The sequence below is a fragment of the Narcine bancroftii genome, chromosome 6 (genome assembly GCF_036971445.1).
Source record: "Narcine bancroftii isolate sNarBan1 chromosome 6, sNarBan1.hap1, whole genome shotgun sequence".
In the NCBI taxonomy this organism is placed as follows: Eukaryota; Metazoa; Chordata; class Chondrichthyes; order Torpediniformes; family Narcinidae; genus Narcine; species Narcine bancroftii.
Window position 1 is genome coordinate 90,606,715 of NC_091474.1, and position 24,253 is coordinate 90,630,967.

Genomic DNA, 24,253 nt, shown 5'->3' on the forward strand with positions numbered 1-24,253 from the left:
GTTACAACTCTACAAATCTTGGGTGAACCACACTTAGAGTATTGTGTTCAGTTCTGGTCACTTCATTACAGGAAGGATGTGGAAGCTATGGAGAGGGTGCAGAGGAGATTTACCAGGATGTCACCTGGATTGGAAACCAAGTCTCATGAGGCAAGGTTAGCAGAGCTTGGACTTGGATGAGAGGTGACAAGATTCTGAGAGCCAGTGCCTTTTTTTTCCTCAGGGTAAGAATAGCAAACACCAGGGGACATCTGTTCTATGTTGCAGACGCTGGGAGACTAGATTTCTTTACGCAAGGCACTCCTTTGTATTATTTATAGGCAATGGCCTGCCTAATGAGATTACACGGTTAACAGAAATGAAGGCTTTAATCGGTCTCGTCCAGAGCAGCGAGATTTAGGACAGACGGCTTTCATTTCAGACTGGAGTGAAGGGAATTGCTTCAGTCGGTGCCGCCTGCAACTGACCTGTGGGAAGGCATGGCTGCAAGTGTGTTCATTTGTCTGGCGCTCTTGTTATTCCAGCGGATGCCCACAACAGAGACGTTTCAGTCCACGCTGATGTTGGACATGGCTCAAATCCTGCTGGAGAACTACTGTTTCCCAGAAAACCTCGTGGGGATGGAGGAGGCCCTCGGGAAAGTCAATCAGAGCGGCGACATTCTGCGCGTGACCGATCCCCAGACTCTCGCTGCAATGTTGACCACAGGAGTCCAGGGGGCTTTGAACGACCCCCGGTTACTGGTCACGTACGAGCCCGGGACGGCTCCCACTGAAGCGATGGACCTCCCTCCCCCGAGCTCCGAGACGCTCATGGCATTGATCCGAAGTTCTATCCAATTCGAAATTTTGGAAAATAACGTGGGTTACTTGAGGATTGACCACATTTTTGCCGAGGACGTCGTGAACTTGATTGGCCCCATCCTAGTGGACACGGTTTGGAACCACATGGTGAGGACCGACGCGCTGATCCTGGACCTCCGCCACTGCAGTGGTGGGGAGGTCTCGGGCGTCCCTTTCGTTATATCGTACTTCTGCAATGCCAACCCTGCCATCCACATCGACTCCATCTACCACCGCCCGTCCAATGCCACAAGGGATGTATGGACCCTGCCCGTTCTGCTGGGTGAAAGGTACGAGGAGCACAAAGACGTGCTGGTGCTAATTAGCAGGAAGACCCGTGGGGTGGCCGAAGGGGTGGCGTACATCCTCAAGCACCTGGACCGCAGCCTCTTGGTGGGAGAGCGGACAGCGGGAGGCTCGCTGGACATCCAAAAGTTCCGCATTGGCCCCTCAGACTTCTTCGTCACCGTTCCCCTCTCGAGGTCGATCAGCCCCTTCACCGGCCAGAGTTGGGAAGTCAACGGAGTGTTCCCGTGTGTCGCGGTCAAGGCGGGGCGCGCCCTTGAGAGAGCGACCTCCATCCTCGCCGTGAGGAACCAGGTGCCCCGCGTCATCCAGAAGGTCGCGGAGCTGCTCGGCCGCTACACCTCCTTCGCGGACCAGGTTCGGACTTTGACCCGACGGGTCGCTCAGATTGCGCGCTCGGCTCTGACTTCCGAGCAAGACCTGGCAGCAAAACTCAACGACGAGCTCCAAGCCATCTTTGAAGATCCCCGACTGGTGATCAGCGTGACCTCGGGGGTCCCGGACACGGGAGAACCGAGTCCAGCCGAGGACCTCCCAGATGATGCCGATTCCCTGCGGCAGATCGTGGACACCGTGTTTCGGGTGGAGATTTTGCCAGGCAATACTGGGTACTTAAGGTTCGATATGTTCCCCACTGAGTTGGCGCTGGCCAAACTGAGCCCCTACATCGTGGAGAGAGTGTGGAGGCCGATCAAGGACACTGACAATCTAATTCTGGATCTCAGATACAACGTCGGTGGCACCTCGGCCGCCGTGCCAATGCTGCAGTCATATTTCCACGACCCATCCCCGCCCGTCCGCTTGTACTCCATATTCAATCGGTTGGAAAACTCCACCAAAGAGTTCTTCACTCTTCCTGATTTGGATGGGAACTCTTATGGGTCAAAGAAGGGCGCCTATGTGCTCACTAGCCATCACACGGCCACGGCGGCCGAGGAGCTGGCCTACTTGATGCAGTCGCTGAGTCGGGCCACGGTGATTGGGGAGATCACCTCTGGCACCCTTCTACACACTCAATCTTTTCACATAGAGAATACCAAGTTCATCATAACGATCCCCTTCATTGATTTTATAGATAATAATGGAGAGTGTTGGTTGGGCGGTGGCGTAGTGCCCGATGCCATTGTATTGGCCGAAGAGGCACTGAATAAGACGAAGGATATCATAATGTTCCACGCTAAAGTGTTTCAACTGGTGGAGGAGACTGGGGAGCTCCTGGCCGTCCATTATGCCATCCCAGGGGTGGCGGCCAAGGTCGGCTCCCTGCTCGTTTCCAGGTGGCGGAATGGCTTGTACCGCTCAGTGGTGGACTATGAGTCACTGGCGGCTCAGCTGACCACTGATCTGAAGGAGACCTCTGGCGACCACCGATTCCACGTTTTCTCCAGCGAGAGCTCGCCCGAGGTCCTGGACGACCAGGATGGGAGGATCCCTTCCCGCGAGGAGCTCGACCACATCATCCAAGCCCTCTTCAAGACCGAAGTGTTAGCAGACAACATTGGGTACCTTCGATTTGATATGATGGCCGACGCAGAAACCATCAACGTCATTGTTCCACAATTACTAGACCAAGTGTGGAACAAATTGGTCAATTCAAGCGTTCTCATTATTGACATGAGATACAACGTCGGCGCGTATTCGACCGCTGTCCCAATGTTGTGCTCTTACTTCTTCGACGCCGAACCTACCCGTCATCTCTACTCTGTTTTTAACCGCTCCTCCTCGTCCACTTTGGAAATATGGACGTTGCCGGAGGTGCTTGGCCAAAGATACGCCTCCACTAAGGATGTCTACATCCTAACCAGCCATATTACAGGCTCCGCCGCAGAGGCGTTCACCAGGGCTATGAAGGACCTGAACAGGGCGACGGTGATTGGCGAACCAACCACGGGAGGTGCCTTGTCTGTAGCCACCTACCGGATAGAAAATAGCAACCTCTATGTGTCGATTCCAAATCAGGTCGCCCTGAGTGCCGTCACCGGGAAGATTTGGAGCGTATCAGGTGTTGAACCGCATGTTACGGTCCAGGCCACTGAAGCCATGAGCGTTGCACTTGGCATCATAGAACTTCGGAGCAAGGTGCCCGGGGTTGTGCGAACGGCTGGGAAGTTGGTGGCTGATAATTATGCGTTTGCTGAAACCGGTGCCAAGGTAGCGGGGCAGCTCGCCGAGTTAGTTCAAGGCAGGATGTACAATGCTATTAATTCCGAGTTGGAGCTGGCTCAGAGGTTATCAGAGGACTTGCAGAAACTCTCCGGTGACCAGCATCTCAATGTAGCGCATATCCCGGAAAATCTGAAGGACCGCATCCCCGGTGTGGTTCCCATGCCGGTAGGTTAACAGAAACCTTCTATCCCAGATTTTTTTAAAAAAAACAAGGCGTTTCCAGGGCATTGTATCTATTAACTCCTCTTGCTTCCCGCCCTTAGATTCCACCTCCAGAGATGTTTGAAGACTTGATTAAATTTGCCTTCCAAACGAAGGTGTTTGAGAATGCGATCGGCTACCTGCGCTTCGACATGTTCGGCGACCACGAATTGATTACCCAAGTCTCAGGTTTGATGCGGATGCATGTGTGGAATAAAATAGCACACACCGTGGCACTGATTGTAGATCTGAGGTAATGTGACCTGTATAATCACCTCTCCTCTCATAGTCATAGTCTTACTTCCAATCCAATTCAGGGTCACGAAAGGTTGATAAAGGGGCCCGGCGCCCAACGTTGGCTGACCATTCTCTCCATGGAGGCTGTAGTGCCGCAGGTCAATTTGCGGTACAACTATTTAATTCTCACTGTTTTCCACTGACTCTCCATCTCTTAATTCTACCCTTTATCCACCCACAAGAGACAATAGAGAGTGTCCATTTAACCCACGAACCCGCACGCCTCCGAGCAACGTCGACCTTCAAGGATTCCATGGGGATCAACGTTTGCCTGTTGTCTATGCTTCCTTCTTTGTCTTGGTTCCTGCTAGGTGTGGCGTGACGTCCACGCTATGATCAATTACCGGGCGTCACAAGTGCTTCCAACCAATCAAAGGATGCTGTTAAGCTTTAGTTTCCCCAGAGTGGTACTGCTCAACATTTTTTTTTCCACTCACATGCCACATTAAATAATCCCATAGAGCACCTATGGCATAGGATGGCCTAGGTGCTCTGTGCTTGGTAAGGGATTACTTAAGATGGTATGTGATTGAGGAAGAAAAGTTTGAGGGCTACTCCCCCAGAGCATCCGGTGTATCTTAGTTCGATCCAAGCAAACCAGGTAGAATTATCACTTGGGGATAGTTGAGTAGATCTTTGAAAAATCTTGCATGCCAAGCCGGGTTGAAGCCTTCCCCTGCGTTATACTGATCTGGTTCAGCTATGGACATTTCTCAGGTAAATATCTGACCTCCTCTGAGAGCACACTCTGGCCTTGCAGGCAACGACCATCTAGTTACCATTCAATATCTGTTAATTCCTCTATTGCTCCCAGATGCTAGATGCTCCGCTGTGTATCCCTTCTTGGAGTGTGTAAAAATGCACCTGTAACAAAGGAACACACGTACAGCTGCCAGATGTTTTATTTTTGCTTTGCAAAGCGTGAGGACCTCCTTACCGCAAAATACACTGCCACCTGTACAAGAGAGCCTGCCGTGTGGCTCACAAGTCACATATTTACACAGAGAGAACCTTTAGTTTTCCACAACATGCGAAAGGACTGCTCCATATAAGTACATACTTCTTGGAATTCCCTTGAGATTCGTTAATCAGGGTCATGCCCCTTCCTACTGTCTTCGTCAAATATGGAGCTGTTGTTCTTCAACCTTGCTGAGTATCAAAACATGCCATGCAATTTTCTCTGCTGTTTGATTTTAGTTGCTCCTTTAAAACTTACATTCTCAAGTGAAATGAGACAAATGAGTAGATGTCACGTTCCACCAAATGGAATTATGGTCATTTATTCTACAAGTTCGGAATCTATGTGAGGTTCCATATTCTGAACCAGATGTGAACTGAAATTGTCTGGCACCAAATTTAGATTTCGCACGAGCAAATAGGCTTGGATTTGAAGTAAAGATAGAATGTAGAAAATAATAATAAGGGGCTCTCTGCCTCTCCCTTACCATTTTATTCAGGCATCTACCTGCTCTTTCACTGATGAAGGGTCCGGGTCCGAAACATGGAAAAGAATGGAAAAGGATGCTACGTGACTTCTCCAGCATTTTTGTATAAACCATTTTCACAGCGTCTGCAGATTTTCTTAACTATAATAAAGAGAACAGCTGATTTACCCTCCCACGGAAGACATTGTCTCATACCGTCTCTTGTAATGCTCTTATGGTTCCGGGGCGTCATTTCTTTGTCCAATTGTTCCTCCTATTCGCCACAAATCTCCTCTTTTAAGATATTTTCCTTTCCCGAGTTGCCAACACCAACAGCAGACCCTTCAGCTTTCCTTACCAGAATGGTTAAATATGCAAAAGACTGTGTGTGTGTGCGTGTGTGTGTGTGCGCGCGCGTGTGTGTGTGCGTGTGTGTGTGTGTGCGTGCGTGCGTGCGTGCGTGTGTGTGTGTGTGTGTGTGAGAGAGAGAGAGAGAGAGAGCGAGTGTGTGTATGTGATACCTACCTGTGCAACTAGTTGTCTGGGGATGTTAAAGCATTTGTTCAAGGGAAGGTGTCTGAAAAAGTGTGTATATGGCTGATATCTTGAATACATAAATGATTTTTTTATATTATAATTGCATAGGTTTGCAATTTAAGCGTGCTATTGAACAATTATGCACTTTAACGCTATTTTGGATGTGTCATGTATTCAGGTTCATTCGTGTACTTCATTTATTCATAAATGATTTATTTCCCAGTATCAACAGGGAATTCCACCAAAGGGTGACCATAAAAAAAATCAGGGACACTGAATTCAAAAAGCATATTTATAATTCACCCGGAAATTAAACGTCAATGAGGGGATAGACAATGCTAAATATGTTTTCTCAGTCTGTCAAGGTGTTTCGGTCCATTCCAAGGCTCCGGATGATGTCATGTTTGCTTGGAGTATCCTTCTTGGCCCAAACTGACCCACTTGGATGAAAGTTTGCTCTGTCGGTCGGCTGTGGATTATAACATGGCTTTGGGACGGTCACCGACATTTCTAAAGCGTTTGGACACCACACGCCAAACTAGCTTGACAATCATCTTATTCTGGATCCCCCTTAAATGCAAAAAACAGCAATGTCGCTTAAGGGCAATGGAGGGCGCTGTTGAGGTTGGAACGGCAGCATCAATCCCGCAGAATAAGAGAATTTCCTGCACTACATTTGTACCTATATGGCTGCATTGCGAGCTTTTACCCCATGGTGGAAACTGTTACATTTTTCGTTGGCAGTGTGCATCGCTTTCATTAAAAAAAAATGTTGTGAGGCGACTGTAACGACTGTTCAGCGTATAGAATCTGAATGTTAACAGTATGGTTTAGAGTTGTTGATCAGAGCCAATCGCACTCCTTCATAGGTATCCTGGATTCATCTCCCCCACCTACCCCCCCCCCCCCCCCCCCACCACCCAATTTTGAACCGCCACTTCCGACCAAAGATAGGCTCCGCTTTCCAACGTGTACCCGTCTGGAGTTAAAATCATTACTTATTTTGGTTGTACGGTATTCACTTTTCGTGTTTGCATTCGTTATCTGTTTACAGTTCTTTATTTGTTTGCATGTGGACAGTTTTGCACTGCCAATAATTCTGCCTCGCCCGCAGGAAAAAGGAATCTCGGGGTTGTTTGTGATGTCGTATATACACTCTGACAATAAATCTGAAATCTCATTTTAAAAAATACAATAATCATTACAGCACTGTGTACAGGCCCTTCGGCCCTCAATGTGGTGTCAAACCATATAGAAGTGCTAAATCCTCCCTACCCTATAACCCTTTACTTTCCTTTCGTCCATACGCCCGTCTAATAATCTTTTAAAGGCTCCTAATGTTTCAGCCTTGACCACCACTCCAGGACTCAACAACTCTCTTGTGTAAAAAAAAACTTACCCCTGATTCTTCCTTTATCTTGTCCTCTAGTTCTTCCCACCCTAGAAAACAGATATTGGATGTCCAACCGATCTTTGCCTCTCATAATTTTGTAGACCTCAATCAAGTCCCCTTTCATCCTTCTACGCTCCAAAGGGAAAAGCCCCAGCTTGCCTCATAAGACGTGCCCTCCAATCCAGGCCACATCCTGGTAAATCTCCTCTTCATCCTTTCCATTGCCTCCATGTCCTTAATGAGCCGACCAGAACTGGACACAATACTCCAAGTGTGGTCTCACCAGAGACTCATAAAGCTGCAACAATTTGAGCAAATGCACAAAATCAGCCATTGTTTCCCAATTATGGCCACGTATTTGTCCTCATGTATTTTAAGTGTTGCAATTGTAACCGTCTTCATCACTTCCTCTGGGTACTCCCTCCATATAAACCAACCCCCACGATAATTTAAGTCCTCCTATCCCAGTTATGTCATCGTAGATCCTTTTTGATCGTCTCCAGTTTAATGACGTCCTTCTAATAGCCGGCTGACCTGAACCACACTTCATCGACCTTTTATTCAGCTGGGAAAGGGGCGGCGTGATAGCACAATGCAGTTAGAGCGCCAGCCACCATGAGCTTCGAATCCAAGGCTTCCTCCCACTGTACTGTAGGTTAATTGGGTGCAAATTGGGCAGCTCGAGCTTGTGGGCCGAAAGGGATCTGTTACCGTGCTGTATGTTTACATTTAAAATAAAAATGATGAGCGAAGAAGGCAAACATGCCAATCTCCTTATTCAGCACCATGTCAATGAACTAACCCTAGGTCTTGCTTAACTGACTCTGAACCCTCTCTAAACGATTGTTTAACTAATGCATGTATGTGTGACCCAGGTACAACATTGGAGGACCCACCTCTTTCATCCCAACACTGTGCTCCTATTTCCTTGACGATGAGAACCCGGTGCACCTGGATACCGTTTACAATAGACCGAACGACACCACCTCCGAAATATGGAGTACTCCATGGTCGGCAGGTAAGAATAAAGCACGGCCTCAACGTCAATGCTCGCTCTGAGCCATCGTACAATGTGTGTGTTCTGTTTGTCAAGGAGACCCCTACGGTTCCAAACGGGAGTTGATCCTCCTCACAAGCAGCGTCACTGCCGGAGCAGCGGAGCAATTCGTCTTCGTGATGAAGAGACTGGGAAGAGCTCTGGTGGTCGGCGAGTTGACGAGCGGCGGGTGTCACCCTCCACAAACTTACCACGTCGACGACACCAACCTTTATCTGACCATGCCGACCACCAGGTCGTCCGGACCGGATGGAATCTCCTGGGAAGGAGCCGGAGTGGCACCTCACGTCGAGGTCCCCGCTGCCACCGCGCTGGAGAGAGCGAAGGAGATGCTGAGAAGCCACTTGCATGGACCTTCCCCACTTATATAGTCGTAGCTCATTTAATGTTCTGAACACAAGCGGTGGGATTAGAGGCTGAAACCCACAGTTGAGACTACCAGCAAGGTTTAGATAAGCGTTGACTCATTTCTCATGTCGCTGGCACTTAACAATACATCAAAGTTCCTTTAATGTCATGTAATAATACAAGAAAATGTACTATACACGATATACGTTAACGTTTACCTACTGTAAAGCATTCACATCACCAATGTGGTGAGTTGCTTGATTGGAGTCATTCCAGGACACCTTGGTCCAGGAGTTTCCCCCATTCTGCTTGCCTTGTTAGAGTTATCCATTTCTTCGTATGTGATGTCATTGTTTTGAGTCTGTTCCCTATTCGCTTTCTTATGGTTTGTAGGACTGTTCCACGCATTATGTGGAATATAGGGCATTGTTTCAGAAAAAATGGCAGTGGTATTTCAAGGGGCAGAATCTTGACCAAACAACGAGGTGCTGGGGATCTCAATGCATCAAAGAGCATCCGCGAGTAGGCATGGTCAGTCAACGTTTCGGCTCGGGGGCCCTTTATCGAGATTGACTCTTTTTCTCCCATTGGACCCACTGAGTTCCTCCAGCTTCTCATTGGTTACTTCAAGTGAAACAGGAAGGTCTGCAGACGCAGTGGTTGAAGTGAAAGCAGAGAAATGCTGGAGGAACTCAGCCGGTCTCGGAGCGCCCATGGGAGGTAAAGACGTTTCAATCCTGCGCCCTTCTTCAAAGGTGACTTCAAAGCCTTGCCGGCCAACTGGCTTCACGTTGAAAAAAAAAGCGGGGAGAATGTTTGGCGAAAGCATCTCTCTCCTCAGAGTGTCCGGGAAAGAGGGACCTCAACTTTTGTGGTTCCTCTCAATACAAAATTGCTAGGGTTTTTTTTAATGTCCACGGTTGATTTTATGAATACAGTAGGTACTTGCGTTTATGCTCTATAAAACAAATTTTAGATCTGGGATCTAGAGAAATGACACGACCCTCAGTTATAAATGAACATGGACGATCCAATCAATAACCTTAAATTGAAGGTTTGATACAATTGATCCCTTGGATGGGGGATCCCGCCTAATAGACGTTTGCGGCTGTTTCGTTTAAGACAGGTGAATTTAAATTGAATTCGAGACTGAGTTCTCTTCTATTGAAAGGAAGACTGGTAAGTAGGTTGAGATTCCACGACATCTGGGAATAACTAAAACTGTCTATGTGTTCCCCCCACCCCGAGGATGGCGCTTCCCCTTCATTATGTCACGGAGTCCAGAAGTGATTGGCAACTGAAGATTGCTGCCTTCAGATCGTTGCACACGACGGTTCTAAAATAACGCTGTATTATTCCAAGAATTGTCCACAATAAAATCCTTAACATTCCACTGCTTTTCAAAATGATCTATAGAGGCGATGTTTTTTTTTGTTTTTGCAGGGGGTCGGGGGTGGTGAGAACACTCGTTTCCTCTGTGAATAAATATTATCACAACGTTTACAAGAAGGATTGTGAAGAGAATTAATAACCCGAATTAACATGCAATTGGCATTTGCTTGACTTTTCGACGCATAACGTTGTCCCGAGGAGTGGCGTTGTTATTACTCCTCCCCATTGCCCTGGTTCTAATTGGTTCGAACCCAATACAGTCAAGGAATCATCGAAATGTATGAAACTGGGCCCCTCCCACCATGTGGCTGATTTATTTTGGCTATTTTCCTTTCTAATCCTTAAACCTATTACCATAACCTTTAGCCCCCTCCCCTTGTTTCTGACCCCATTGCTGGAGGTAATAATTATACCCAACTTATTTGTCTGGGCTCCTCGTGTCGGTCTACTTTCCGCCTCATTGAGCTAAATTTCCCTTTCCTAAAAAGATGTTTTCAACACCTCCTCTACTCCACTCTCTCGGGTGTAATCGCATCTTTCCTTTAACACGGTGGCCAACAGTGTCAAGGACAGTGCCCGAACAAGGGTGGACCTAGTGATAGCACAACTTCCCTGCTCCCTACTCTCATCTTTAGCATCAATATAATAAACAATTAAAGACCATATTACTTTGAGGTGTTTACATACAGTATATGCCCTACGATAGGGAAGGACATTATTCGACCTATCGAATCCATGCTCGTTCTCAAAAACAATGCTATCAATCTCATTCCACCCCCTTACTTTCTCTGACACGCTCATTTAGATGCCCCAATTTTCTACTATCTGCGCAATGAGGGATACTTTGCAGGAGCGAATTATCCCACTAAAATACTGTGGATGGGGGGTGGGGAAGCCGAAGAGTGGGTGATGTAGGGTGAGGGGTGGGATCCACGGAATTGCCGGGAAAACGTGGAAACTTCCGCACAGAAAACATGGGGTCTCTGCGGCCGTGAGGAAGCCTGCAGAGCCCCGGCATCGTAAACCACACCGGATCGAAACCACCTCACGCGTGTGGAGTTATTTTGGAGCTTCATGGACCAGGTAAATGGGGAGCTTTAAAACTTGTGACAACGTCTTTGAGAAGTCAATAGGTTTGCCACAACCCAGTAAGGTTTCTAGCCTGAGATCACCATTAGGATTTTCATGGTGCGGACTTCAAAGGTGAACAGAATATGGAAGTGATTAATGGACCATAAGATATCCAGATTTGTTGTGTGTCATATGAATATTATGTCAATACACTCGCCTTCTTATTTGTTGGTGATTCTCCCTTTCTAATGTTTGTTAATTATCTGTCAGATGGTATAAAAATATTTCCTTCATTAAAGTTTTAGTCCTATAACATTAAAGTAATTATTCGCCTATCAGTTTGGCGTTTCCATGAAGGTCTTCGCTCAACATCGGAATCAATGACCTTTTAACAACTTTAGAGGGGGTCAATATTTGGTGAGTGTTCTTAATCGTTCACAATACTTTAATCGAGTCATACAGTCAGACCATTCGGCCCGCCAGGCCAATTCCAATCACCCATCTACGCCAATTCCCATTTACCGGCACTTAGTCCGTGGCCTCGCGATTTAGGAATTCCACTCCAGATTTCAGCTATCCTCTAGATTATTTCTTTTTCCTCAGATCTCTTCCATCCTCTGGATTTCATGGTATGGGAAACCAGAACTAGGGGACATAGCCTGAAGATTCAGGACAGTAGATTTAGGACGGAAATGAGGAGGAACTGCTTGTCCCAGAGGGTGGTGAATCTATGGAATTCGCTGCCCTTTGAAGCAGTGGAGGTGACCTCAGTAAATATACTTAAGACAAGGTTGGATAGATTTTACATAGTCGGGGAATTAAGGGATATGGGAAAAAGGCAGGGAATCCTATCATCGGATCAGCCTCGACGGGATGGACGACCGACTCCTGCTCTTATTTCTTATGTTCCTATGTTCTTACTCCGCACCCACTGATTTTATTTGCTTTAAAGACCGTGGATTGTTTTGTCTTCCCTGGAATAAACCACACCAGGCGGAAGGTGGAGATGACTGATCTACCCAAGATGTCTCATGGGCACATTTCTTTCCAACTCCCTTATCCAGTTACCCGCCATATTCTGCCGTCTTCCCCACCTCTTCATTGCCCACGCCTCCCACTCTGGCCTATCCCCCTCCCACAGTTTCCATCTGTCCACCCTTCCTCCCATATTTGGATCTACACCTCTACTTATTAGCCTCGTTCGCTATCTCCACCCTTCCCTGCCCCGTCCGCCTGTCGCTTGATAACTCTTGTTCAACCCCTCCCCTCTTTCTTTCCACTCACATACCACTTTAGGTAACCCCTTACTAATCACAGAGCACCACTGGTCTAGATGAAGGATCTGCCTCCGAATCGTCGACACTCCATGCTGCCTGACCCGTTGAGTTCCTTCAGCAATTTGGTCTTTTGCTCCCGATTCCAGTATCTGCAGACCCTTGTGTTCTATTCAGCTTCCTTCTATCGTCTTTCGCCTCCACTGAACCAGCTGGTTTCGCTCTTCAGTCTTTTTCACCCCCTGTCTTAGTGGGGAGAAGATGGGGTCAACACAGCTCCCTGGTCCAAACCTGCTTTAATTATGTAAAATACTAGAAGAAATTGATTTGGAAACGTGGCTGATAAGTGTAAGTTAGTTGCTTCATTGTTGAATTCTATCACCCGAAACCAATGTCTACTGTATGCACCTCCTCTCTTTGCTCCCTTTCTGTCGGCGAATTGCGACACACTGTATCGTTTCGCATTTCACTGCAGCTCACCAGCTGGATACAAGAAAAAACAGTGTCTCAATTCAGTAAGTGGCTTCCTTGAATGTTGAATGGTTTCGAGGTGTTACTGTTGTCTCAGACAGCGCCGATCATTTCTGAAATGCAGCTGACCATTAATTGTTTGCATTCACTGTCCAATAGAAACAAATTCTGGTTTAGAAAACAATGGACATGCCTTGACTCATTAACCTTCCCGAAGTATCAACTAATAACATATCAACAGTACTTAATGTGAAAGACACTACATAAATGCATGTTCTTATCTTCATGTTCAAGGTGACTATAGCTCCTGGGAGGATCAATCCACATCAACAACTCAAATTCAAGCTGTGGGACCAATGGCAGATCACAAGAAATTTCCTAATATCTGGAAACTGGAAGCAATTTAATTTCTAATTCCTTCTCCAAATAGCAGCTAAAATTCTTGATGGGTATCTCGTACACATCCACACCGTATCTAGGCAACCCCAATCTTAGTTCAATATTGGTCTTCTTATAACTGAAAAGGAAAGCTTGAAGCAAGAATTAATGAACAATGAGACTTTCGATCTTTATCATTGAACTCGCCAGATGTGCAAATATCCTGATGGGGAAAAAATGAACTGAGACGACAGAAACTCCCCGCGCCTCCTCAACACCAACCACTAACAGAAAATGGGGTTCTTCGCCTTTGCTATGATTGACAGACATGAGGTTGCTTTCAGGGATGGGCTCTCTCTCTCTCTCTTCTCTCTCTCTCTCTCTCTCTCTCTCTCTCTCTCTCTCTCTCTCTCTCGTCTGCCGTTCCTATCACTGGTGCTCTTCCCTCAATTCGAACACATCACCAGCACAAACGTTGATCTATATAAGCGCTTTGTCCTTGAAACTGAAACGTTGTTGGCACGGAGTGCTGGTGGAACTGTTTCCCAGAGCAAACAGTCATGTATTTGTTTACAGGGAGATTTAAAAGCATTAATGGAATGTCAGGGGAACAGAGGTTTGGTGTGGCCATTGGGATTTGTATCCTCCCCAAGAGTGAAACTCTGTATTGTGACAATTGAAGGCCGGTACAGGTTTTCTCCAAAATTAATCATCCAAATTTAAATAATTATACATTGAATGTCGCTTTAACTATCGTCCTTACCCTAAGTTCACAAAGAATCAAAGGCAGGAACTTATTACCAAAGTTGTGCCATGCGATGTACATTTGATTTATTGCCAAATCAAACCGATTATCTCACAAGTGCAGTGTCGATATCGTCGGCGCATTCTAATATATTTTATTAGTCTCAATAAATTGCAGATTTCTTTTTGTCGTTTAAGACCGTTCCTCCCTTCAGCTATAATGCTGTCCCAGATCAGGGAGACGCTCAACTGACTTGACCGTATTTCTTCTACCAGGAAGCCCTTAAATCCCCTGCCTTCACTGTTGATTCACACCTCAGTTGTGAGATGTCATGTGTCGCGATAGATGATGGCGCTCTCGAAAAAATTCGTTACAGATCGGGCAGGTCAACTTTTCCTCCCTCCGTCGCTTGTTCAGGTGGCCAGTCGCGTACTCTTTCTTGTGATGGGACCTCATGTGAAACACCAGGTCTGAAGTCATTCGAAAAGACGCGTTGCATTTCGCGCACCAGTTCTGAGCTGAAACCCCGAGGGAAGTATATGATGGTGGAAGCAGAGTCAGGGTCGACGTTGACTGGAGCTGAACTGGTTTGGGCCACATGTCAGCGCTGTACAAAAGGGGACCGTTGGTTGTAACACTTGCGTGTAAAATGTGAGAATTGCCGAGATCCGTGCTGAGAGATTTGGAGCCGAGGAGATTAGAGGGGCCCAGGAGGTGGCTTGCAGCGATAGAATCGGGCAGATCCCCGGAGCTTTCAGCTGCGGCGTGGAGTGCATGCGGCAGAAGCAGTGGGGGGCCTTCCCCGTTCCGCCTGCCCGGCTGACAGAACGCACTCCTCCGCTCCTCCATGCGTGCAGAAGGCAACACCGAGGAGAAGGCGCTGCGAGTGGAGCTGAGAACCACCTCTGTCCCTGCGCCCACCTTCCTGATCAGGTCAGAGGTACCGTCTTTAGCATTGCCCTCTGACTTATCTCCCTTGGCCTTCTCACGCGGTCGGCGAACCTCAGTAAATGCGCTTGTTTTATGTTCCGACGAATCCTTCTTCAATAAATACTTACCAGAGTTAAGTTTCCAGACGGAAACTGCGAGCGCCGGGAAGACACTTGAGTCATCTTTAGACAATGCGCCCAAGTTATTTGTTTTCTCCAAGAGGACCGCTTTCCTACTTCTGTTCTCCCCTGCGCCGTCTTGTTTTCGCTTGTTGGACGGCCTCCCCTCCTCCTGCCCCGCCGGCTTCTTCCTGGAATGCTCCAAATCGTGGGCGATTCTGTGAAAGTTGGTAACTCTGCCCTTCTCTTTCCCCTCGGTGTCCTTGGGCGGGTCTTTATAAAGGACATCGTGACCAAAACCAAGGGCTCGGAAATCTCGCCCGAGATCATCCTTTCTCTTCCCGCATAAGAATCGAACGTGGGCCAAATATGGATTCTCATTCTTCAGCTCTTGTCCACAGTCTGCGCATCTGAAGGCTACGGTAAATAATAACACATCATTAACATCTCTCTCTCTCTCTGAAATACATCACTGCAATAATATCGACCTAAATTCTATTTTTTAAGACTACAAGATCAGGGAAAGCCACTTTGTGCTCACTTAGAACACCGTAAAAATCCCAGCGGCCAAATTTCGCAAAGCAAGATCCCACACAGCCCTGAGGAAAGGGGTAAGTACTGGTACGTGGTTAATCATGCCTGTTGAATTCAGATGTTCAGCACGGTAACTGGCCCTTTCGGCTCACGAGCCCAGTTGCACCCAATCAACCCACAACCCTGCACGTTTTGGAGGAAACCGGTGCACCCGAGAAACACGGGAAGAATATATACAAACTCCTCGCTGACAGGGCGGGAGGTCCCGGGACGCTGGCACTGTCGTTGGGCTAACCGCTCAGCTAACCTTGCCGCTCTGAATGAACATTTTCAGGAAGAAGACGCTCTTTAAATAAAAATCCCATCACTTTGTTTTAAATGGGGAGCTCAGATTTAAAAGCCTCAATTCGCAGGGCTGTCTAAGCAGTGCGCTAAACCCTTCACCAAGTTTCTCGAGGTGTGACACGACCTTTCAGGTGAAATGATCAATTCATTCAGTGGTCTTGGATCCCGCCCAATAAAATAAGAGGTCGCTTTCCCCACACAGCTCTTCACCAGTTCTACTGTCAAAAGCACGCAGTTCAATCAAAACTGGCTGCTCTCACAATATCTGTTTAGTTGGTACATTTAAGACCCACGCATTTATTACACTGGATGGTTTTTTAAAAAAAATATAACCGTGGACACCAGTTCAAATAAGAAATGTGCAAAAAAACACACACATAAAGAAATTCAAGCACGTTTCAAGGGCTAAACGACTTATGGATTTCGTTCTAACCCTTTGCCTGCCAACGCGCATTAATAATAGCGCGGTGGCACGTTTCAAACAGGGCTTGAATCGTCTTGCAGTGACACAGAGGTCGGGAGAAAGAGAGCAATTAGAAAACCAAGGCCTCAGGATAATCAGATTTTCCATGTTTAAGAGTGTGAACCTATCGTTCTAATTTATAACCAAAAAGTCGCATGAGATAAACCGATACGAAAGATGAAAATAAAAACACAATCCTGGCCAAGCAGCATCCCTTATATAGCAAAGATAAAGATACCTAGAGAGCGCTTCGGGCTTCTGCCCTTCATTTATCACCTCTTGAAATATTGTGACTCGGTTGACGCCAGTTGTTGATGGTGATCTCTTCTAAACTTCCTCACCGTGCCCTTCAACCCAAATGTCAATCCATCGGACACCGTGAAGCATGACCCTTCTCACATGGCTTTCACTGGCTCATCAATGATTTTTGTTCACCATGCAGTGAAATCTGTGCTGCAATTTGCCAGATCGCCTTTTTCCATCTGACATTAATTCAAAATGACGGGCTGTGTCTATAATTTTTTACTCTTATTGTGTAATTCTAAAGACTTTTGTCTACATATATATATAATCAAAAAGCAAAATTTATTTAAAAATATCCCATTAGGTCTACGACCGGACAACAATTAATATGTTCACAGTTATATTTAAAAAATCCATCCAGTGTAATAAATGCGTGGGTCTTAAATGTACCAACTGAACAGATATTGTGAGAGCAGCCAGTTTTGATTGAACTGCGTGCTTTTGACAGTAGAACTGGCGAAGAGCTGTGTGGGGAAAGCGGCCTCTTATTTTATTGGGCGGGATCCAAGACCACTGAGTGAATTGATCATTTCACCTGAAAGGTCGTGTCACACCTCGAGAAACTTGGTGAAGGGTTTAGCGCACTGCTTAGACAACCCCGCGAATTGGGGCTTTTAAATCTGAGCTCCCCATTTAAAACAAAGTGATGGGATTTTTATTTAAATCCTATTTATCTTTTTCATTTTGAGTTCCTACTTTATGGCAAATTCATTTAAACAAGCGGCCAGTATTCGCTTTTAACAGAACTCAAGACCACATTCCAGCCGGTGGCGGTGAAGCGCGCAACCCTTCTGGAGTTTTGGGAGGCGCCAAGGTTACTCACTGTTCGAGGCCCTCCGAGTTTTGATGTCGGTGAAGCCGAGGAGTGTGGACAGCTCCTCGTCATACCACACGAAGAGTTCCTCGTCCTTCCTAATCCTCCGCGTGGAGCGGTAGTATAATTGCCCGCTCTTCAAGTGCGCTTCCAGGTTCTGCTCCTTCGAGTTGTTGGCCGCTTGCACCAGCCGCAACCAGGACAAGCCATCCGTGGAGCTACTCACTGCAGTTGTATCCACCTGGGCGGGAGACAACGTTGCATCAAACTCTTGAATAACTCATGCACATGTTTTGACCCAGATTTCATGAAGGTGTGAATATCCTTCCAATTGTTTCTGGCACTGTTCTGGTCTCCAATCCAATCTTCAAGGAAAACTAAAAACACCATCTTGGAGAAACTCAGTTGGTCAAACAGTGTCCTTTATGTTGCAAAGTTAAAGAAACGTAACCAACGTTTCGGGCCGTTGATTATGTATCTTTATCTCTGCTCTATAAAGGACACTGTTTGACCAGCTGGGTTGATCCAGCGTTGTGTTCTTACTTCAACCACGGTGTCTGCAGACTTTCGTGTTTTACTTCAAGGGAAACTTACGGCTTCAAACATACTTTCTAAGTTTCGAGTTTATCGACATGGTAAATATTTTTTTTAAAAAACCGTATGTTTTGGAGAAACTTTTAAATCGTCTCCTTTAATGTTTGACGCTTCATAGGCAATTAGCGCCCAACATGAAACTTTGAAACGGGTGTGGGCTTAGTTTAAAGGGCTCTTACCCGGAAGACGTAGGGCACACTTCTTCGATCTGAAGATTTCAAGGCAATGAAAGCGATTGTGTCGTAAAAGGTGTTCTGCAGGATGCAGGGACCGAAGACTGCATCTTCAGGGATCTCGCGGGTAATATGCACGCTTGTTAATATGTCCGTGAAGTGGTGATGCAGGAATTTATTGTCACCTGTCCATAGTCCCTTAGAAAAAGGGGTAAATTCCATAATTCACCTGCGACATACAAAATAAAAGAGGATAATTCCTTGAATTTCCTGGTGCTTGTGAGATTATACTCGTTTTTGAGCTATTTGTATGGTGGAATTTAGGCAATATCAATTCACCTTGTCATTAGAACGATTCAGCCCCATATCCTTAAGTTTAATTTTGCCGCAGGCGATTTTTTTAAACCACAGGCCCGTACACAACTCATAGCCTGTAAAACCGTCAGAATGGTGCACGTTTCATTCTTGACCCAGAAGCAACACGAATTCAGGGCTCAAGCCCGAAACCCCGGTGATGCATTTTTACCGTTGCAACATAAAAGGGCAGTGTGGGACCTGCAGAGCTTCCCCGGCGTTTAGTGTTTTTTTACTTCAAGTTAGGACTTCAGGTTAAATCCGAGTTCCCCACTCTCTTGGAAACGCGAAGCCCTGTTGCTTGTTGCGTTGGCGCGTTTGCTATTCCGCCCTGATCTAAATGGATCTGCTCCTCGCCCTCCATCAATCACCTCGTCCCAACGTTCATCAGAAGTTAATCTGGTACAAATCCACTTTTTAAAATGGGTTCAAGTTGTGGGCTGCAGAAGAATAAGCCCTGACACCGAAAATGGAGTCTCGTACAAATGATCTCTTGCTTTGAACATCGAAATGTAAAATTTTAAATAGAGCTAAATCCTGATGCCAACGTTTATTGTATCCGTTCAGTTATTGGCGTTAAGATAATAAAATGAGTTAATTTCGGATATTGGAATAAGTCACGAGACTATGATTACCTCGACATGATAAATATTAAATTCAATTGAAAATTATTCCGCCGCGGTGCAAGCATCTTGCAAACCCGTAAACTTCAGCGTTGGGTTGCAATTGTTGAGCGTACCTTGTACTTCCGACAATACTAAGATAGGCAACTCGCCGCAGTGGACGCATAATAAAGTTATCAATCATTTTCCCTTCTTGTTACTGTAATCGTAGTCTATATGATTTTACCTAATCTACCTTGGAATTGATGCCATTATGGACTTCAGGCGAAGCGATGTTGATCATTGGTGACAATTCTGAGCCACTCTTTTATTAGATGGAGCGTTTGAGAAATCTTTTTTTTAATTGGGGCAGACCTGTATTGTATGGAGCCAAGGCGTAAATTAATGCGGAAACGAATGAACCGAGAGTTCGTGTTAGACGACTACCTCCTCCATGGCATTCATCAAGGCTAGGGGCAGAGATGAGTAAAGATATCAAATTAAACAATGACAGTAGGCAGGCAATTCTGTTCACCAGTGTTGCCTGGTCCCTTGGTCCTCGGTTCGGTTAGAAGCTAACGGACTGTGGCATAACGTTCTTTCCACTCTCGTCAATATCAAGCAGATCTATTCAACTCGATCCGCCCCTCGGCTCTCTCGGTTCGGTGTGGGGGAAAAAACTTCTCGGCTCTCACTGAGTCAAGTGACACTTGGAAGCATGATACCGTATTTTACTCTTCATTCAATCCTCTGCTCTCCCCCGAGCTTCACAATACCAAGTGACACGCGTGCAAAATCAATTTGACGCGAGGATACCAACATCCACATAATTATATAAATATACATGTTTTTTTTCGTGTCCTTCGGAGAATACTTCAAACTGTTGGAAGCAAACGAAGCCTAAACATTTTGCCTTGAGTAACTGCTGTCCTCGACGCCGATTGCAGAGATGTAGAACTTCATTGCGAAGTTGCTACGCTGTTAGATTGTGGGGTTGCTTTCAACGTTCAAGCCGTGTCGTGGAGGACGGCATGGTGTAGGGCGAATTCACGGTGATCTGATTGAAACTGGCGCATCGACTGGTCTAAAGGCTCACAGAAGTATAACGATGGGAATGAATGTATTTCTCTCTCCCCCCCCCCCTCTCTCTCTATGTAAACCTTCACTCTCTCTGTCTGCCCCCTCTCTCCATTCCCCCTCCCCTCCCCTTCCATTGTGCTTGAGACGAAAGTGAGTGGATTGTTCATTTGATGCATATCGGCTCACTGAGACTGCTCTCCATTGTCTGTCCATCTGTCTGCCTGTTAGTTCCGGCCTTTCTTTTCCACCCTCACCCATCACTGTGCAAAACTGCCACTTTGCGCGTATTCAGCGACAGCCATTAGTTGCAGGTCGAAATGTTTTCAGGAATTAAAAAAAAAATAAATATTAAAAAAATACATTCGTAACAGTTGCCCATTTCAATTTTATAGTCAAGATCAGTGCAGCGCCTAATCCTGCCTGAATAATCGCGATTTAACTCTACACTGAATTATTAAACCGATCTGATTAAACAAGCCAGCGTCTAAAAGCTTGCTGATAGAAGCATCGTACACGTGTTAGTTTGCTGTCATTAAAACTAAATTCGCTTGTTCTTAAATTAAAATGTGACTGTGCATCACCCTAAATCCGCAACATGCCCTCCGATAAATATATCCGCAGACAAGAAGGCATCTACAGACGGTCACAAGCCAGGTTCTCATTTACCAATGCCAGCCGATTATCCTTTGCGATCGATATCCCTTTCCGGAGGCTTCTTGAGGTGCAGCGATTTCGATTGATCCCTGAAAGTGAGAGTGACGCCGGTGAGCGCTGCGTGGAAATGACAGTTTGCCCCGCTGGAAAAGACACTTTCCTTTGCAACATCATTTGTTCAGTGAACCGTGCCAAGCAATCCCTGGGCTCTTCCGCTTGCATTCACCCTCAATTGGCGCTTTCATTGGTGGTTTATATGGAGCAACCCTATTAATGAAATCATGGAACCCAACAATTGCCGTGCACTATAACAATATTCAATCGCTTTCTGCGCCCTATTTTCTACAATACATGGAATCTGTGCAGTTTATAACGGCTAAGTGTTGCAATATCTATTTGAGTCGCTTAAATCACCTGATCAGATGTTATATTTATGGCAAATCCTTACCTTGGCTTGAGCGAAATAAATTTATGACTAAACAATGCTAGCGATCGCTTGTCGGGAATAATGACTAAATAATATTTGAAGAAAAATAAACTCTTTGCTGTATAAAGTGCACTAAAACGTTACATTTTAAATCAGTCTGGGATCATCTTATTCCTGTTTTTGGTCCACACCTTCCGAATTTCTTAGTTTTTAGTCGAATATTGATATTATTTCTATTTTCTACTCGGCATTTTATTTAATTTTTAAACTATTAATCAATGAAAGAGACGCGCCACTGACCTTTAACAGTTGTTGAATGGGAAAGTTAGCAAGACTTTCAGCGGCTGTACTTTATGAGGTGTTTGCGTGCCACCAAAGACTCTCATAAACGACTACAGGTGTGCCGTGGGGAGCCTTCTGGCTGGCGGCATCCCTGCCTGGTACAGCTCAGGACAAGCATAAATTCCAGAGTTAACTCGGCCTGCGACATCACAGGCACCAGACTTCCCTCCATCGAGGACATCGACATGAGGCGGCGTGTTCAATGAAAGCAGCCTCTCTCCTCAAAGACCCCCACCACCCAGGCCGTGCCCTCTTCACTCTGCTCCCATCGGGGAAAAGGTCGAGGAGTCTCAAGACAAGCTCTCAATGGCACAAGGACAGCGTCTTCCCCGCTGCCATCAGATTCCTGAATGATCAACGAACCACAGACAGACACTGCCTCACTTTTCGCCTGCTATTATTATTTATAATATGAATGTTTACACTGTGATACCGCAAAAACGCCGTCTTATTGACAATAAATTCTGATTCTGAACCTAATTCTGAGATCACCATACTCGTCATTAAATTTAAAGAGAGCGACCATGAAGTTTATTCCGATCCCTGGTTCTTTTATAGGAAATATGATAATATCGGACAAAACTGAGTCCAGTCTTATTAAATGTATTTTATTACAGGAGATCGTTTTGGAGTCAGCTGGGTACACTCAACATCGTCTGCTGCTCTAATAATTAAACGCAGCTATTTGCTACGACATTTTAAAAATAAACCCTAATTCACTCAATCTTCGTCGAAATGTTTGATATTTAGAAGTTCTTTCGATTCAGGACATTTCTTTTTTTAAAAAAAACCATTCGTGGTACACCAACTATACCCCGGCAAGGTCATTACATTGGTATTTTTGGGGGAAAACATTACCTTCAACAAATTCAGCTATATATAGTCGCAAGTAATTGAGACCATTCTCCCTCAAACGGGCCAAAGCCAAGGAAAGTTTGTGACCAACTTTATGAGCAGTGTCATTTAGCACAAAAATCCCCCGGGAAGATGCCGCATCAATTATAGGACACTATCCCAAACAGCCTTTCATATAATAAGACGTGACGTAAATTCCCTTCTTGGTCCTTTCGGAATGATTTGCAAAAATGCTATTGTGTATTTTTCAACTCACCTAGAAATAAATTGACATCAACTGTTTAGCGAATCGAGTAACTTCGAACATTCGTTGCATTTTTTTCTTTAAAATGATCTTTAATCTTTAGCCACTATGAATATATACATTCTTAGATCTTTCGCTGAATTGGTTATTTAACATTGCATGATAAACTAAACTGGTTGTATTAAAATAGTAAATAGCTACTCTGTGACAGACAGCTCCTCGTCCATTGTCCAACTCATTCCATATAAAAGTCATCTGCGATATGCTGGAGAAAAAAAAAAGCCTCTATAATGGCGAAATATCTTGTCACAATCAAATACGCCAACAGTTCAAAGAGCAACATCACTTTTGAAAGATGTCGTTCCAAATAAAGGAGTGTCAACGCCTGACAGAAAATTCCTATGAACATCTTGACATCTGAAATAATCAGCACTTTTGATTAACGTTTATGGGGTGGCTGCACTCCTCCGCTGCAAGAACGCCTGCTTATATGACCAGAAACATCTCGTGTTGCGAGCTGCTTTTACTCGAGATGGCAGAGGCCCACATGCTGCTGAAGATCCAAATGCGCTGGGTAGGTCACTTCTCCAGAATGGAGGACCATCGCCTTCCCAAGATCGTGTTATATGGCGAGCTCTCCACTGGCCACCGAGACAGAGGTGCACCAAAGAAGAGGTACAAGGACTGCTTAAAGAAATCTCTTGGTGCCTGCCACATTGACCACCGCCAGTGAGCTGATATCGCCTCCAACTGTGCATCTTGGCGCCTCACAGTTCGGCGGGCAGCAACCTCCTTTGAAGAAGACCGCAGAGCCCACCTCACTGACAAAAGACAAAGGAGGAAAAACCCAACACCCAAACCCCAACCAACCAATTTTCCGCTGCAACTGTATCTGCCTGTCCCGCATTGGACTTGTCAGCCACAAAAGAGCCTGCAGCTGACGTGGACAGTACCCCTCCATTAATCTTCATCCGCGAAGGCAAGCCAAAGAAGAAGAAAACATCCAGTTTGGCAACAGCAAAGTAAACCAGATCATCAGTAGGACGGAGTTTCAACGCACTGATCCTACTATTGAGGGTCCTAATTAAGATGAATGAGCAGAAGGCTTCTTAACAAAATATTACATTTTTTAAGTTCAGTGACTCGATTCACGATTTGATTTTCAAATTTGTGTCGGCCAGTGTGATTTTATATACACATTCCACAGCCACTTTCCCTTCAGTAAGATCGCTGCCACTATTTTGTGACCACCGTGAATTGTTTGCGTCTGTATTTTTTTTAAATAAAGAATTGCCATAAAACACACCAAGTGCTGAAAATATTCCCTGCCTCTTGTTCATTTCTGTTCCCATGAAAGTTCTGATTAAGTGGACTGGGCAGTGTGCATTGAAAACTTTCCAACTACTCCGATGCCCCCTTAATGGCAACTAATTGACAAATTTACTCATGATTGAATGTGGGGAAAATGTGATTTGGATAACCACATTTTGTAAAAAGAAGCGAATGTATCAACAAATT

General features: G+C 45.7%; 2 protein-coding genes across 2 annotated transcripts; one reads left to right on the forward strand and one right to left on the reverse strand.

The window, feature by feature from the left end:
- The first annotated feature begins 479 nt into the window (after positions 1 to 479).
- irbpl (interphotoreceptor retinoid-binding protein like) lies at positions 480 to 8,888 on the forward strand. The gene is made up of 4 exons (XM_069888070.1): positions 480 to 3,479; positions 3,578 to 3,768; positions 8,042 to 8,184; positions 8,260 to 8,888. The coding sequence occupies exons 1-4, from the start codon at positions 480 to 482 to the stop codon at positions 8,592 to 8,594; spliced, it is 3,669 nt and encodes a 1,222-aa protein (XP_069744171.1). The 3' UTR covers positions 8,595 to 8,888.
- Positions 8,889 to 14,118: 5,230 nt separating this feature from the next.
- znf488 (zinc finger protein 488) lies at positions 14,119 to 18,399 on the reverse strand. Its single transcript, XM_069888071.1, has 3 exons — positions 18,184 to 18,399; positions 17,420 to 17,651; positions 14,119 to 15,368 (listed from the first exon to the last, which is right to left on the reverse strand). Exons 1-3 carry the CDS (start codon positions 18,397 to 18,399, stop codon positions 14,218 to 14,220), a joined length of 1,599 nt encoding a protein of 532 aa, XP_069744172.1. The 3' UTR covers positions 14,119 to 14,217.
- Between the last annotated feature and the right edge of the window lie 5,854 nt (positions 18,400 to 24,253).

Coding starts and splice junctions, on each gene's coding strand:
- irbpl (XM_069888070.1), top strand. CDS start 480: ATGGCTGCAAGTGTGTTCATTTGTCTGGCGCTCTTGTTATTCCAGCGG. Junction 3,480..3,577: donor CCGGTGTGGTTCCCATGCCG/GTAGGTTAACAG, acceptor TCCCGCCCTTAG/ATTCCACCTCCAGAGATGTT. Junction 8,185..8,259: donor GAGTACTCCATGGTCGGCAG/GTAAGAATAAAG, acceptor CTGTTTGTCAAG/GAGACCCCTACGGTTCCAAA.
- znf488 (XM_069888071.1), bottom strand. CDS start 18,399: ATGGAATTTACCCCTTTTTCTAAGGGACTATGGACAGGTGACAATAAA. Junction 17,652..18,183: donor GTGTGCCCTACGTCTTCCGG/GTAAGAGCCCTT, acceptor TCTCCCGCCCAG/GTGGATACAACTGCAGTGAG. Junction 15,369..17,419: donor AACTCGGAGGGCCTCGAACA/GTGAGTAACCTT, acceptor TATTTACCGTAG/CCTTCAGATGCGCAGACTGT.